General features: G+C 46.4%; 1 protein-coding gene across 3 annotated transcripts in view; it reads right to left on the bottom strand.

Annotated features, from left to right (window-relative positions):
• The window catches only part of prkn (parkin RBR E3 ubiquitin protein ligase), a 199,078-nt gene that overhangs the window by 110,131 nt on the left and 73,286 nt on the right, over positions 1–15,661 (bottom strand). For all 3 annotated transcript variants that reach the window (XM_067386802.1, XM_067386804.1, XM_067386803.1), the window contains one exon: positions 9,668–9,887. In XM_067386802.1, the coding sequence (XP_067242903.1) occupies positions 9,668–9,887 (220 nt within the window). The remainder of the gene's footprint in view (positions 1–9,667; positions 9,888–15,661) is intronic.

The following is a 15,661-nucleotide window of genomic DNA, read 5'->3' as shown; positions in this document are numbered from 1 at the left end:
AAAATAGTATATAGCTTTACTGTGGTTTTTTAAAAATTGATGTTGAGATCAAATATTCAAGTTGTTTATTCATTTTCTACCCCTGAACAAAAAACGAAAAATCAAGCTGAATTCTTGTTTTTCTTTTTGTTTGAAAAAAATGAAAAATGAAAAAGGTGCCGTTTTTCATTTTCCGATTTCATTATTAAATCAAAAAACGAATGACCAAAAGATACACGGACCCAAGATGATGGTGCAAAGAAACTTGCATATGTGATGTAAGAGAGTCAAATCAAATACTGTTTAAAAAAAATCTTCTAACTTTTACATCAGTGGCAAATGTGTCAAAACATATATGAAATATTCCTCACATTAAGCTAACAAAAATGGAAATATGAGGGTCAAAATCGCTATGTATCTTCACATTTTGAAACAGGTGGTGTTTTATGGAGAGATGGAGACTCATCTCATATACTGCACACTGTGAGTGACACATGACCTGCGCTATTTGTTTCTAATATGCAAGAAAATATGCACAGGGACAAAAATATACAGTTTTATTATAAATGATGCAAAACACAGTTCTCAGGGGACCGCCCTGGTGGCTAATTCCTATAACTACCTGGTACGAAAGCCCCTAAAGTTTCTTCAGTGAACCACAGATGCCAATAAAGAACTATATATAACACTAAAGAATTATTTTTAAGAGTGTGGACCATGTAACCCTTGGGGCAGTGCTATCTGTGTGTCCAAACAATGGTAGACAGTTGAGAATGTCATTATTGTTACATTACTTTTATTATTTTTATTACTATTCTGTTTGTTTGGTGTTGAAATTACACTTCAACTAAAATGAGTATAATCTTTTTTTAAGAACGAATGGGATAAGCTGAGCAACTTTGCAGAAGGAATCTTAGAAGGGTTCTGTTTGCTTTTGTTTCATATCCCTTGCTTCTTGTCCTCTTTTAGTCTACAGCTGTGGAGTGTTTTGAGTGGGATGTAAGTGGGTTGGTTGGAGCACTGAGTAGAGAAAAAGAACAAGGTGCAGTAGTGCTTCAACAAGCCACCACAGTCCCAGGACAAAGAGCTCACAATCCAATTAGCCAGAAAAGAAGATCCAGACATCGTCCTGGCATATGATTTAGTTGACAGAGGACTTGTCCTATCAGTCTGTCCCATCCCAGTTTAAATCACTCATGCACACACACGCACACTCCTGGAAGCAGCATTCTCATTAGAGCTAAAAGCATAGGCCACCGAAGAGGTACAAGATACCTTGACACAGCTGACAATAAATCGAGCGGAGTGGGTTTTATAAGACAGGCACCCTATTATTTATGATTTCTGCATGATTCCTCCATTATGCTAATGCTTTTACAGGGAGAAGGGCTGGATAAAAGAGGTGGCGTGATTGGACTAAGTAGCCGAGTGGGCCGCTAGCCAGAGCGAGATTGAAAAGGGAAGGGCGGGCAGAGGACAGCTTGTAAAAGCGGCGCCATTGTGGCAAATGACAGCATCCACTTCACCAACCTGTGCGCTTACAAAAACATTCAAACACTCTCTCTGAGAGCTGCGTATTACTCCTGAAAAGGAGGTCACAAAAGCCTCAGCGGTGCACAAACTAATGTAAATGAAAGGATATACAGTACTTAAAAAGGAATTCTAGTTTGGGACTGAAAGCCTCATATAGGAAGTGCTTCAAGATTGCACATGAAGCACGGCATCATCATAATGTACATATAAATGGCAATGGTAAATTTGTTATTGTGCAAATCATCTGTAAGGCTGGGCACAACAATTATTTGCAGTGATATTGCTGGGGATTTAAAGGTGCCCTAGAACGTTCTTTCACAAGGTGTAATATAAGTCTAAGGTGTCCCCTGAATGTGTCTGTGAAGTTTCAGCTCAAAATACCCCATAGATTTTTTTTTTAAATTATTATTCATTTTTTTAACTCCCTATTTTGGGGCATCATTAACTATGCACCGATTCAGGCTGCGGCCCCTTTAAATCCTCACACTCCCTTTAACCACATTTAACAGTACATTAGCGAACTAAACATTTATAAAGACAATTTACAAATATCACTAAAAATATCATGATATCATGGATCATGTCAGTTATTATTGCTCCATCTGCCATTTTTCACTATTGTTCTTGCTTGCTTACCTAGTCTGATGATTCGGCTGTGCACAGATCCAGACGTTAATACTGGCTGCCCTTGTGTAATGCCTTGAACATGGGCTGGCATATGCAAATATTGGGGGTGTACATATTAATGATCCCGACTGTTATGTAACGGTCAGTGTTATGTTGAGATTCGCCTGTTCTTCTGAGGTCTTTTAAACAAATGAGATTTATATAAGAAGGAGGAAACAATGGAGTTTGAGACTCACTGTATGTCATTTCCAGGGAGGTAACCCTCGTTCCCTGAAGGAGGGAACGGAGACGTATGTCCCGTCGCCACAGTTGTTGTCCTGCTGTGCTGCCGCCTGCTTGGTTCGGCTCCTCAGCGAAAACCTAAAGATGCAACGCACCTGCTGCTCATTATATACCCGCGCTGCGAGGTGAGCAGCTGATGCAGATGATTGCATGCCAATGTGCATTGGCTCGTTTAGTTACACTCGAAGTAGATTGGCTTCTCTGGCGAGATTCCTATTCGTCGGTCTGTCCGACGTACGTCTCCGTTCCCTCCTTCAGGGAACGAGGGTTACCTTTGTAACCGAGACGTTTTCAGTTGAAAAAAAGAAAACTAGTGGCAGTAAAGCACCAACAATTCCTTTTGTTTTTTATTCCTTTTTGGACAAATTTTGATGACGGTGCAGATTATTGATTAATAAAGACAGATCTGTTCCTTGCTCAAAACTGTGTTATGTAGGGATGCACTGATACAATTTTTTAAAGGTCCCGTTCTTTGTGATCCCATGTTTCAAACTTTAGTTAGTGTGTAATGTTGTTGTTTGAGCTTTAAAATTTTACAGATTTTATTTATACTCTTATTTATAAGTTCAATGCCAAGTGAGATATTTTATTTAACAGAAGTCGCCTACATCGAACGGCCAGTTTGGACTACATCCCTCTACTTCCCTCTTTAATGAGGGAATTCATGGATCCAGGGAGGCTCAGGCAGGTCTGGGGTCCCAGCTGAGGGCCAGGGAGGAGCTGGAGGGACAGACCAGGGCGGGACCGGCGGGACAGACCAGGGCGGGACCGGCGGGACAGACCAGGGGGCCCTCAGCTGGTCTGGGGTCCTGGCTGAAGACCAGGGCGGTACTGGAGGGACCATCCAGGCAGGCTCCAGCAGGCCTAGGGTCCCAGCAGAAGGCCAGGGAAATACAGGGGGCTTGACTGGCACCGGCTGGGCAGACGGCTCAGTGACGGCCTCCGTGGCCGCACCAGGGAGAGCTCCGGGACGGCAGCGGGCTCAGGCTGGGGCTGCTCCGGGACGGCAGCGGGCTCAGGCTGGGGCTGCTCCGGGACGGCAGCGGGCTCAGGCTGGGGCTGCTCGGTGGCGGCCTCTGTGGCCGTATCAGGGATGGTAGTGGGCTCGGGCTGACAGACTGGTCCGTGGTCAAAAGAAGTTGAGTGCGTTCTCCAGGCACGCAGAACAGCCAAAACATAAAAGGCGAAGACAGCCCTCTTGACCATGACAGGACTTACAGGGAGAGCATGCGGGGCTGGAGCGGACTCACGGGCTGGAGCGGACTCACGGGCTGGAGCGGGCTCACGGGCTGGAGCGGGCTCTGGAGCGGACTCACGAGCTGGAGCGGGCTCTGGGAAGGCCTCCGGGCCTACAGCGGGCTCTGGGGTGGCCTCCGTGCCTTGAGGGATGGAGGAAGTCTTCCTTCTTCTCCGCCTACGTCGGCAAGACGCTGGCATGGAGATAGCTGCCTCCAACGACACTGCAGCATCCACCTCTGGGAGAGCTGTAACAGGAGCCTTTGTAACCGAGACGTTCCCATTCAGTCGGTCACGTTCGACGTACGTCGGACAGACCGACGAATAGGAATCCCTACCAAAGCGCCACAGGAGCTGCCCTCCTCCAGCGCTCTGTTGTAAGCCACCTGAACCCCCTTGCCTGCGGACGGTGGGACAGGGCCAACACACAGAGAGGGTCGATCATTGTTGTTCCAAAACCCATTCAGTGAGACTATTGGATAACGCTGGGAAAGCGTAACCTTCGTTTGAAGGAACGCTGCGGAAGCCACATCCTTCCCCGAAGGAGTTATGTGGAGAAGTACATATGGACTAACCCTGTAGGGCTGTGCTACATATGGAAGAACTGGGGTGACTCCAACTCGATAGAGATGGGTTCTCCCAGAGGGAAAGACACGGGCTTCGTTTAAGAGCAGCCGTGGAAAAGCCATATGGGATCCCCGTAGGGTCACACATATGGAACCCAGCCTAAATCCGGTTCTCAAGGATACAACGGAGTATAGGCCTGGCGCCAGACGCTCCGCCACGTCGGCTGCCGAAGGGTAACCGGAGGACTCAACAGGGTCTGCCCGTAGGGACTCTCTGGAGAATAGAACGCGCATGTAGCGCAGCAAGCCGACACTAAGCCGGGGCCTCTCCGTGCCTCTGACCTGAGGCGAGAACACGGGAGGAGACCGGCTCGACACGAAGGCTATAGTATCTAGCGAACGTGTTAGGTGTCGCCCAGCCCGCAGCTCTACAAATGTCTGTTAGCGAGGTGCCACGAGCCAGCGCCCAGGAGGATGCCACACCTCTCGTGGAGTGAGCATGCAACCTGAGCGGGCAGGGCACGCCCTGAGCTTGGTAAGCCAGGGCGATGGCATCCACTATCCAGTGGGCCATCCTCTGCTTGGAGACAGCCTTTCCCTTCTGCTGGCCTCCGTAACAGACAAAGAGCTGGTCTGAGGTCCTGAAGCTTCGAGTTCTGTCTATGTACAGTCGCAAGGCGCGAACTGGACAGAGCAAAGCCAGGGCTGGGTCTGCCTCCTCCGAGGGCAGCGCTTGCAGGCTCACTACCTGGTCCCTGAAGGGAGTGGTAGGAACCTTGGGCACATAGCCAGGCCGGGGTCTTAGTACCACATGGCTATCACCCGGCCCGAACTGTAGGCACGATTCGTCGACCGAAAATGACTGCAGGTCCCCTACCCTCTTGACGGAGGCCAATGCCACCAGCAGCAAAGTCTTCATAGACAGAATCTTTAAGTCTGCTGACAGCAAAGGCTCAAAGGGAGCAATCTGAAGTGCTCTGAGCACCAGAGTAAGGTCCCAAGAGGGTATGGAGGGGGGACGAGGAGGATTTAACCGTCTCGCCCCCCTAAGGAACCTGACGACCAGGTCGTGCTGACCAACAGATTTGCCATCTATGTGGTCGTGGTAAGCGGAGATAGCAGCAGAATGGACTTTGAGGGTGGAGGGGGACAGCCTACGCTCCAACCCCTGCTGCAAGAAGGAAAGCACGACACCGATCGAGCATCTTCGGGGGTCTTCCCGGCAAGAAGAGCACCACTCGACGAACAGGTTACACTTCGAGGCGTAAGCACGTCTCGTAGACAGTGCGCGAGCCAAAGTGATGGTGTTAAGTACCTCGGGGGGTAAGTCACCTAGAACCTCCGCGTCCCGTCCAGGGACCAGACATGGAGTTTCCTCCTCCGAGGGCAGCGCTTGCAGGTCTGGACGCGGGTGCCAAAGAGTGCCCCGTCTCTGAGAAAGAAGGTCGTTCCTCAGAGGAATGGGACAGGGAGGGGCTGTCGCGAGGAGTGAGAGTTCTGGGAACCAGGTCCGGTTGGGCCAGTAAGGCGCAATCAGCAAGACCTGCTCCTCGTCCTCCCTGACTTTGCACAGAGTCTGTGCAAGTAGGCTCACTGGGGGAAACGCATATTTGCGCAGGCCCCGGGCCAGCTGTGTGCCAGTGCGTCTGTCCCGAGTGTTCCCCCGGTCAGAGAGTAAAACAACTGGCAGTGGGAGGTTTCTGGTGAGGCAAACAGGTCTACCTGAGCCTCTCCGAACTCTCTCCAGATCAGCTGAACCACCTGGGGGTGGAGTCGCCATTCTCCTGGCAGCGCAGCTCGTGATAGCTCGTCGGCCACACGGTTGAGCACACCGGGGACATGAATGGCGCGAAGCGACCTCAGAAACTTCCGACTCCACAGGAGGAGATGGCGGGCGAGTTGCGACATGCGACGGGAGCGTAGACCACCTTGATGGTTGATGTACGCAACGGTCGCAGTGTTGTCCGTACGGACCAGTACATGCTTGCCCCGTAGCAGGCCTTTGAGGCGGCTCAGAGCAAGGCGTACTGCCAGCAACTCGAGGCAGTTGATGTGCCAATGCAGATGGGGTCCCGTCCAAACCCCTGACACTGCATGCCCGTTGTACGTGGCACCCCAGCCGGTGGCAGAAGCATCTGTGAACACCACAGCATGCCGGGACACCTGTTCTAAGGGCACTCCTGCCCGAAGAAACAAGGGGTCCGACCACGGACTGAAGGTTCGGCGGCACTCCTGAGTGATTGACACCCGGAATGTGCCGCGCTGCCACGCCCATCTCGGGACTCGGCCGTGAAGCCAGTGCTGAAGCGGTCTCATATGAAGCAGACCGAGCGGTGTTACAGCCGCAGCAGCCGCCATATGCCCCAGGAGCCTCTGAAAGAATTTCAGTGGGACCGCTGTCCTGCCGTTGAACGTATTCAGGCAGTTCAACACTGACCGAGCACGTTCCTCTGTGAGGCGTGCTATCTGCTCGACCGAATCCAACTCCATACCGAGAAAAGAGATCCTCTGCACCGGGGCGAGTTTGCTCTTTTCCCAGTTGACCTGAAGCCCCAACTGGCTGAGGTGTCTGAGCACCAAATCCCTGTGTTCGCACAACTGATCCCGGGACTGTGCTAAAATGAGCCAGTCGTCGAGATAGTTGAGAATGCGAACACCCTGTTCTCTCATGGGAACAAGGGCTCCCTCCACGACCTTCGTGAAGACGCGGGGAGACAGGGCCAGCCCGAAGGGTAGGACTCTGTACTGATATGCCCGACCTTCGAACGCGAACCGCAGGAAAGGCCTGTGTCGCAGAAGGATCGAGACATGAAAGTACGCGTCCTTCAGGTCGATCGCTGCAAACCAATCCCGGGGACGGACGCATTCGAAAATGCGTTTCTGCGTGAGCATCTTGAACGGTAGCTTGTGAAGGCTCCGATTCAAGATGCGCAGATCCAGGATCGGTCGTAACCCGCCGCTTTTCTTGGGTACAATGAAGTAGGGACTGTAGAACCCTGACCTCATATCGGCTGGAGGGACCGGCTCTATCGCATCCTTCGCCAGTAGGACTGCGATCTCCGCACGCAAGACAGGGGCATCGCGCCGGGCGAACTGAATCGCATAGCCGAGCCTGATGGTCCGAATGAGCCAGCGGGACGGACTGGTGAGCGCTAACCAGGCCCCCAGAGACCGTACCAGCGGGACCAGAGGAACCACAGGCGCACCCGCAGCGGGGCAGCGAGGTGGAACGCAGGGACGCGGCCCGGGGGGCTCTCTCTGCGAGGCGGCCCGACGTGGCGTCACAGTGTGCTGTGCAACACTTACCTGCTTCCACGGGTGGACAGAGGGAGCAGTCGAGGCTTTGACTGCCTGCTGCTCGCTGCTGTCCGCTGGCGAGAGAAGAGGGGGATGAGAGTGGTGAGGTTCTTGCCCTCCCACTGCTCTCCGAGCCCTCTTCGGACCCGGAGATAGAGGAAACTGCTCTTTTATTGAGAATTTGGGTACCGCTGGCTGTTGGGCCAGCGGCGGAACAAAAACAGAAGGAAACAAAAGATTTTCCACCCGGCCCTCCTCCGGGGGAAGGAGCGGTGCGGTCACCACCTCCTGTAGAGCAGTCCTCTCCATCTCCGGGTCGCCCGTCCTAGGGCCGCTTGGACTTGGCCTTGCCACCCTTCTTCTTGGGGGGTGGCGGGACGGGCTGGGCGCCCCGACCGCGACCGGCTCCACGGCGCCGCTTAGCCGGAGGCTGCTGCTACTGGGGCTGCTACCCTTCGCTGCCCCGCCGTCAAGGGTGGTGAGGGAGGAGGACCCACCGACACGGTTTCGGGCAGTAAAAGGTGCCGTCCACGTGCCAGTGAGCTCTTCATGCACCTCCGGGAAGAAAGGCACTGGGGTGGGGGGCTGAGAACCAGCCCTTGCCACCCCGAGATACCAATCGTCCAACCTCGAGGGTTCGGGACACGGTGGAGGATTCCACACGAGCCCGACCCTGTTGGCGGCCCGGGAAAGCATAGCCATCATTTCCGGGTCTGAATCGGGCACAGTTGTCACTCCCGAGGGAGGCAGATGCGCCGAATCGTCATCCGCGGAAGTATCAGGCTCACCCTCCGATGCAGCGATCGACATCCGGTCATCCTGGGGAGCTCCGAAGGATACGGATGGTACACACCTCTGGGGTGGTCCACCGCACTCCCCCGGCAGCTCTACTGGCTGCGGAGTGCAGGAGGGATGAGGGTTCCTAGGGGGTTGGTTCCCCGAAGGAAGCGCGCTCACCGTGATCCTCAGGTCACCAGTGCCGCTGCCCGAAGCAACCCTCTGAGGAGGATTGGAACGAGGCAACGGCACCGGGACTCCGCCCCTTTGCAGGAACTGGAGTCTAGACCGCAACTCCGCGACGGTCATCATCCCACAATGGGTACATGACTCGTCCACAAACGCCGCCTCAGCGTGCCTTAAGCCCAAGCACGCGATACAGCGTTGGTGACCATCCCGGGGCGCCAGGTAACGACCGCACCCAGCAGCACACAAGTAGAACGACATCTTTAAAAAGACGCGAACTACTCGTGTAAGCTCTTTCAAGGACTGACTCTTTTAGGTGCTGAAGCACGCAGGGGAATAGCCGCTGCAGCACAGACAGGGAATGTGCAGCCTGTCGTGTGCACTCTCTTTGCAGACGCTGCTCTTACCAGCTGTGAGAACAGCTTTTTAGCGCTCTTAAAGCGCACCGTCACCAGCCGTGAAAACGGCCTTCACGCTGATACACAGCTTAATTTGCTCAAATAAAAAAGGCAAAACACAAAGCAAAGAAGAAAAAATTGGCCCCGCTGCTGTGCTGTTCCTCCTGCACCGGACGAGAAGAGCAGTCAGAGAGAGAGCTGGCTCGTTGAAGTCCGTTCTTCAAACACTCGCTCGTAGAAACCACCGTGTTTGCAGTAGTTCGGCTCCGAAGCGAAAAGCTGAAGATGCAACGCACCTGCTGCTCATTATATACCCGCGCTGCGAGGTGAGCAGCTGATGCAGATGATTGCATGCCAATGTGCATTGGCTCGTTTAGTTACACTCGAAGTAGATTGGCTTCTCTGGCGAGATTCCTATTCGTCGGTCTGTCCGACGTACGTCGAACGTGACCGACTGAATGGGAACTGCAGCGATGTATGCTGTTTTCAAACAAACTGTATGTAGGCAGTGTATGTTTTTTTGGAGTTTGGAAAAAAAATTTATGTAGAGGCATGTTTTTCCAATGAGATTGTGTTGATTACTTCACCTTTAGTAGTATTTAGAGAAAACTTTGAGACACCAAAAAAAATTCTAATAATAAAAGTACACATTCTTCTATTAACTATTATGCTATTTAACTTGTGCTTCTTCACTCTTGTGAAGCATCAGCTGCCACTAGATTACTACACCGACACAAACATACGCACAAAAAACAACACGCACAAACACAGTTCTACGCCCCATACCTGTGTGTCCAACAGAGTCCCCCTGTCTGGATACATCTGTCTCCAGAATGACAGCCAGGCCTTCAGATGCGGTGGTCAGACGGGAGCTACTGAGGTCAAGTCGGGTCAAGCTCTCCATCCAGCCGCCCAGCCTGCGCTGCTGGACCAGCTCAGAACACCGGGTCGAGGTGGACGGGGGCAGAACCACATGAACCGTGCTCTGCTCGGGGAGATCACAGCCCTGTCACAGAAGAGGACAAGCAGATAGTTCTCTCACACATTTCACAACAGCTTCATCCATGATTAATATCACTATACCTCAGGGATTCTCAAACTTGTTTGGTCTGTAACCCATCATGTAGCACTATGTCTGCTATACACTTTAGGATGTTCTAAAGAAACAGGTTTGGGTTCTGTTCTGAGTAGATTAATGTGGTTGCTGTCTTCATGTAAATTAGACTGCATGATGATCCACTTTGTAATAGTTCTCACTGGTCCACTTCTGCTAAGCAATTTATGGTGCTTATTAATGGAAAACTGAATGTAGTAACCCCATGTCAGAACAAAAATTGCTCAGAAAAGGTTTTTTTTTTCTGAGACCATCCACAGCGCGGTGATATGAATAGTAATTCTGTGGTGCTGTAGTCTCAAAAGCGCATTATGAGAAGATCTTTTCATCCTGTTGTCTTTTATTTCTGTCTCCAGCACAAGGAAAGAAAGGATCAAACTTTGCCGTCATAAGTACCTTCACAAATTCAAGTAATCAAGCTGGCACATACGCCGCAGACCGGTGGGAATGTTGCACAAAAAAAACAGGTAGAGAGAATAAACATGCCAATCACTGTAAGACACTGACAAAAAGCTTGTATCTCGCAGAGAATGAAGGGAAGATAAAGGTAAAAACAGCATTGTTTGGAGAAGGCAGAAAAATGGCAAAGATATCATACAGTATGAGAAGCACTTTAATACGATACGATTCCCTTAAGTATTCGCTTGATTGTAGAAACATAGTTCTTTCATTTCCTTTCAGGATATGACTAAAGAGTTTATTTTTGCGTAGAGGTAGAAAATGGGTAACACTTTATAATAACGTTCAGTTATAAGTCACTTGTAAATTATTAGTTAATGATCAACTAATCATTTACAAAACATGATTATATGTTCATAAATGATTGATAAGTGATATGTTAACATTTTATGAATGTTTTATTCAGTTATAGGTCATTTATAAATTATGAATGTTCAACAAATAATTTACAAAACATGAATATACATTCATATATGATTAAATAATGATATACTAACATTTTATGAATGTTTTATTAGTTTGGCTATAAGTCATTTATAATTTATTACTTAATGATCAGTGATTAGTTAATGAATATTAATAAATTATCATTAGTAAATGATCAGTATATGATTTATTGATGAAGTTGTAAGCTGGTCTGTGTTCAAAAGCACAAACATGCAGGTATGCTAAAGCACTATTTTTAAGAAGAGTAATTTATTTGTTTTGAAGTGGATAAACATTTATAAATGCCTTACAGTCAGGTGATTCCAGTGGGTTGTGTTCAATCCTTTCACTCATCAGCACAGACTTCTGTGTGTGGGGGGTAAAACTGTGAACCGGTTTTACCCTCCACTGAAGCTCACATTAGGTGCACAGAGTTAAACACTCCATGTGTGTCAGAGAAGACTTAATGCACAGATCCAATCTTTTGACCATATCTGATTTTTTTTATTTTAGATGCGACTGTTATCCGATATCTGTGTTTACGTTAATTCCCGCACAAAATGATTGTCATTGATAGCCGGGTCAGTGTCGGGTGGCCATGCTTACCTGCTAGAATGGATAAGTTAGCAGCTGTTAATGTCATGGATGTTTTGCAGTGCAAAATCTGACTGAACGAATATAGACTGGAAAATAAAGTTAATTTGCATTTGTTTTTTTTGTTTGTTTTTTTTTATCTACAGTTGTTAAATCTAGAATTCTGAAGTGAAATAAAGTAGCAGGCAAATTACATTTATTTGAATGAATTTGAATATAATGATAATGAGAGAGCGAATGAGGGAGAGAGAGTAGCCTACCCAGTGAAGCTTTTAGTTTATATATAAAAAAAAAAAAAAAAAAAAACACAGCAGCCTCTTTTAAATTAACCGGGCAGAGATTGCAATTCAGCTGCTGAATGTGTACGCTTGTGCATGCAATTTCTTTTAAGGAACAAAAGAGACTAAGTCAATAATAAAGTTGCAATTTTTTAGTGTGAGTGCGTACAGACACGTCAGCTTCATAATACAACACAAAAGCACCTTTTAGTGAGCAAATGTGCCACCCTCGCCTTGTGGTTTGGAATTCCAAGGAAAAACGGATATGCGTGCTTAGACGTAGGTCGCATGTCCAGATATCGGATATGTATCTGATTTAAAACCATATTTGGAGATGGCTCATAAAAAAAAAAAAAATTGCATCTTGTGCGAATTTTTGTGTTCACACATGTGCAACAAATTCCGATCTATGGCAGATGTGAGCAAAAAAAACAAAACAGATTTTTTGTGCCAGCCTTAGGTTCCAAGAAAACTCAAAAGGTTTAATTCCATTTAAAAAATGAGGCAAACAGGTAGTGCAAAGACATCTAGTGATAACAGTGACTAGGCAAAGAACAGAGAGAAACTGAGGGCTTATAAACATAGGAAACAGAGGAGCTAACAATACTAATTAATAAGACACACCTAAACTAAGACTTTAATCAAATCTGTAACTTAGGAGACAAACATGGAGGAAATGAGGAAGACTGAACTACTGAACAAACTGGGAAGTAAACTAGAAACAATTCAATGAAAACAGACAAAACCACTTGCAAGTTTTAATTTATTTATTTATTTATTTTTTATAGTGACCACATTTCCAAGCTTCAAAATAAAATAAAACTAGTAGTGCATAAAACATGTATGCTAAATTCTTCTCTCCTTTTTAAAAACATCCAAAGACATATTCTCATTTTATTTTTAAATTATATTTTACAATACTTTTTAATGAATGAAATTGTATCAAATTTTTAGATCATGTCGATTCACGCACCAATTATTAAACTGCAATGCTCAACCATTTGGCTTTACCTCCATTTGTTGAACATTTCTACCTGTAAAACAGCAGAATGTTTGAACAGTTATTTTGCCTGAAACACTTCTCTGTTAATTTTTTTGGTGTAAGCAAAAAAAACAAAACAAAAAGACAGACAGACAAAATAAAGGCGTGAATCTAATTTTGTCCATTTTCACCAGCAGTCCCTGAGGGTTGATTTTTCAGCAGAGTAAAAGAAAGACTCTTCTCGCTCCAGGTGAACGGACCACCAGCTAAGCCTTATCGCACTTCCCTGTAATAGAGGAAACTTCTAATACAGGCTGTAACAAAGATGGGCCACATGCTGGGAAACGAAGCGGCTATAGCAACACTATACTAGATCCCTATAGAGAAATGCAGGAATGGAAATTAGCATTGATCATTAGTTGATGGACGCTTTAAAGGCTGCTGTGACATAAAATATGCTGGTCAATATCAATTTAGTCACACGGCAGTGCATTTTTGACTTTGCATTTGTATTCCATGACAAAAATGTTAAACAACAGTGTAGCAGCGAGATGACCCTTTTGATTTGAACGGTACGTTTACGTCTACAGTTCACACGATAACCTCTAATTCACAATAATGGAGCCCGCAGTTTTCCTGATAACTCAGAGTAAAGGGAAAAGCTTTGGACAAAAATAACACTGCAAATGCACTCTGAGATAAAAAGCAATTTCCAGGATGTGAACTTGTGACATTTAGAAAAAGCATTGATCCAAACAAAAACACACACACAACGTGAAAACTGAGCACAAAACTAAGAGACGGGAAAGAATAAAGTCTCCCCAGCAAGTGCATTTGAGATTGTCAGCTCGCCTCGACACTGTAAAAAAAAAAAAGCATAAATAAAAGTCATTTTCAAATCCAGTTACTTTGGGGACAGAGCGGCGCTTGTATTCCTGATGAGCAGAAAGTGCCTTCATATTACACACGTGACCTTTTTCAACTGATACATTCTCTTGGGGGAGCCTGATCAACAAGTCAGTCCTTTAAAGACAGGGACACTGTGCATTAGCGATGACTTGGCTCTTTAAAGATACACAGCGACGGAATTTCAATGCTGAAAGCACGGAGACAATCAATTGTCTTTCATCTGGAATCATAAGCAGCCCCAGAGAGTCTGGACACTTTCTCAAGGTCATTTATGGTCATTGCTGGCATCAAGACTCAACATATTCATCAATATTTCATCTTAAAGGGACAGTGGATTTAGCTTAGACTGTGAGCTGAATACCAAATGTGTATGATTAGCAGATAGTTTGTCTTAGAATTAAAACTGCAAGTTGAAAAATGGATGTTCCACAAAACTTGGAAAACCCTACTGAGGAAGTGACATCTTTACACTTTCCGTGTTACTTTCAAGAATGATATTTTACTTTTAAGAATGTTGAACACAAAAGGAATGACTGTTCTGAAGAATGTCCAAGCTTTAAACATAATGAAGGGGTTCTGAAGTTCCAAAAAGGACAAAAATGCACATAAAAGATGTCAGCGATGCCATTAAAGAATGCCATTTTTGGGTTCCCCAAAGAACCTTTCAGTGAACAGTACTTAAAAGAATCATTTCTTTCTTAATGTGAAGAACTTAATAATCTAAAGAACCTCTTTCCACTATAAAGAACCTTTTTGAGCACTGGAAAGGTTCCATGGATGTTTAAGGTTCTTCATGGAACCACAGATCCCAATAAAGATTTTATTTTTTTATAAGAGTGTACTATATTTTAAGCCTTTTTATAGCCTTTTGTGGGGAAAATGCATGCAGTTAAACCATGATTTACTCAAAAACCTGGTCTTGTAACTCTCAAATCCCATTTGCATGTAGGAATTGAGGACGAACCAGACAAATTAATCTTTCAGATGATTCTTTCAAACATAACTCCATACAAACCTATCTCAGCACCCCATAAGCCCAAATCAACATTGGAAGACTCAAACGCCACAAGCAACTCCAGTGAGTCTACCAACAACCCCCTGCTAAGTATTTTATAGCCACGCATGCTTTCTGGAGAAAGGTGCCGAACTGAAGCCATTTGTAAAGACAAATGGTCGAAAAGACAATGCAACGTGAACCACAAGAAGATAAAGAGTCTATGATCTCCAGATCAAAAGAGACAGAGAGACACTGCAGGTCTGTTTTCTCTGAGTGACCTCTGAGTGACACAGTTGAAACTTTACAAAAAAACCCACAGAGACCTTTTCTACAAATAAACTGCGTCGAAGTGTTTCAAGACAATTCTAAATGGACTTATCAAACACCATTCGACAACATAATTCTATATCACGTTTACAAATTATACCTGTGACCATTTATGCTTAGAACACTCATAATTCATGTAATTGTATATAACTTTTGAATGGTTGATTAAAAGTATGCCTTGTCTGGTATGAATGCAAATCTCTATATTCAATTTAGAGTTTGGCTTGAATGAAATCTGTGTAAAATATATCTTATTATTTTTAAAGAAATCAGGTCTAAATTGTAATCTTGTATATTCTCTGCGGAGAGTGGGAATTCAAGAGACCCTGAGATAACACTTAGTTTATGATCATGGGAGGACGAAAGCCACCTTTAAAACAAAGATGATACCTGATTGGTCAGAAGAACTCCTCAAAGAGGTGGGACAGACACCTAAGGTTAAGTAGTAAAAACAGTCAGAACAACAACGAATAAGAGTAATATGGCTTAAGACAAAGAACAGATGATGAAGGGCAGACAATCCATCCAACTTCTCACTCACGCTCCTTTTCTTTTACTGTAACTTTCTTTTCTTTTTACGTTGAGAGTCTTGTGTTCTAAGTTAAGTTTTGCCGCAAAGTTTAACCAACGAAATTTGCCACGTCAACTTTAACCTCCAGCCATGCCAAGAGACTTAATTTGTTTGCCAGCACGC

This window comes from Chanodichthys erythropterus, chromosome 5 (assembly GCF_024489055.1).
Source record: "Chanodichthys erythropterus isolate Z2021 chromosome 5, ASM2448905v1, whole genome shotgun sequence".
Lineage (NCBI taxonomy): Eukaryota > Metazoa > Chordata > Actinopteri > Cypriniformes > Xenocyprididae > Chanodichthys > Chanodichthys erythropterus.
The sequence above is the reverse complement of the archived record's forward strand: the minus strand, read 5'-3'. Positions and strand labels throughout refer to the sequence as shown.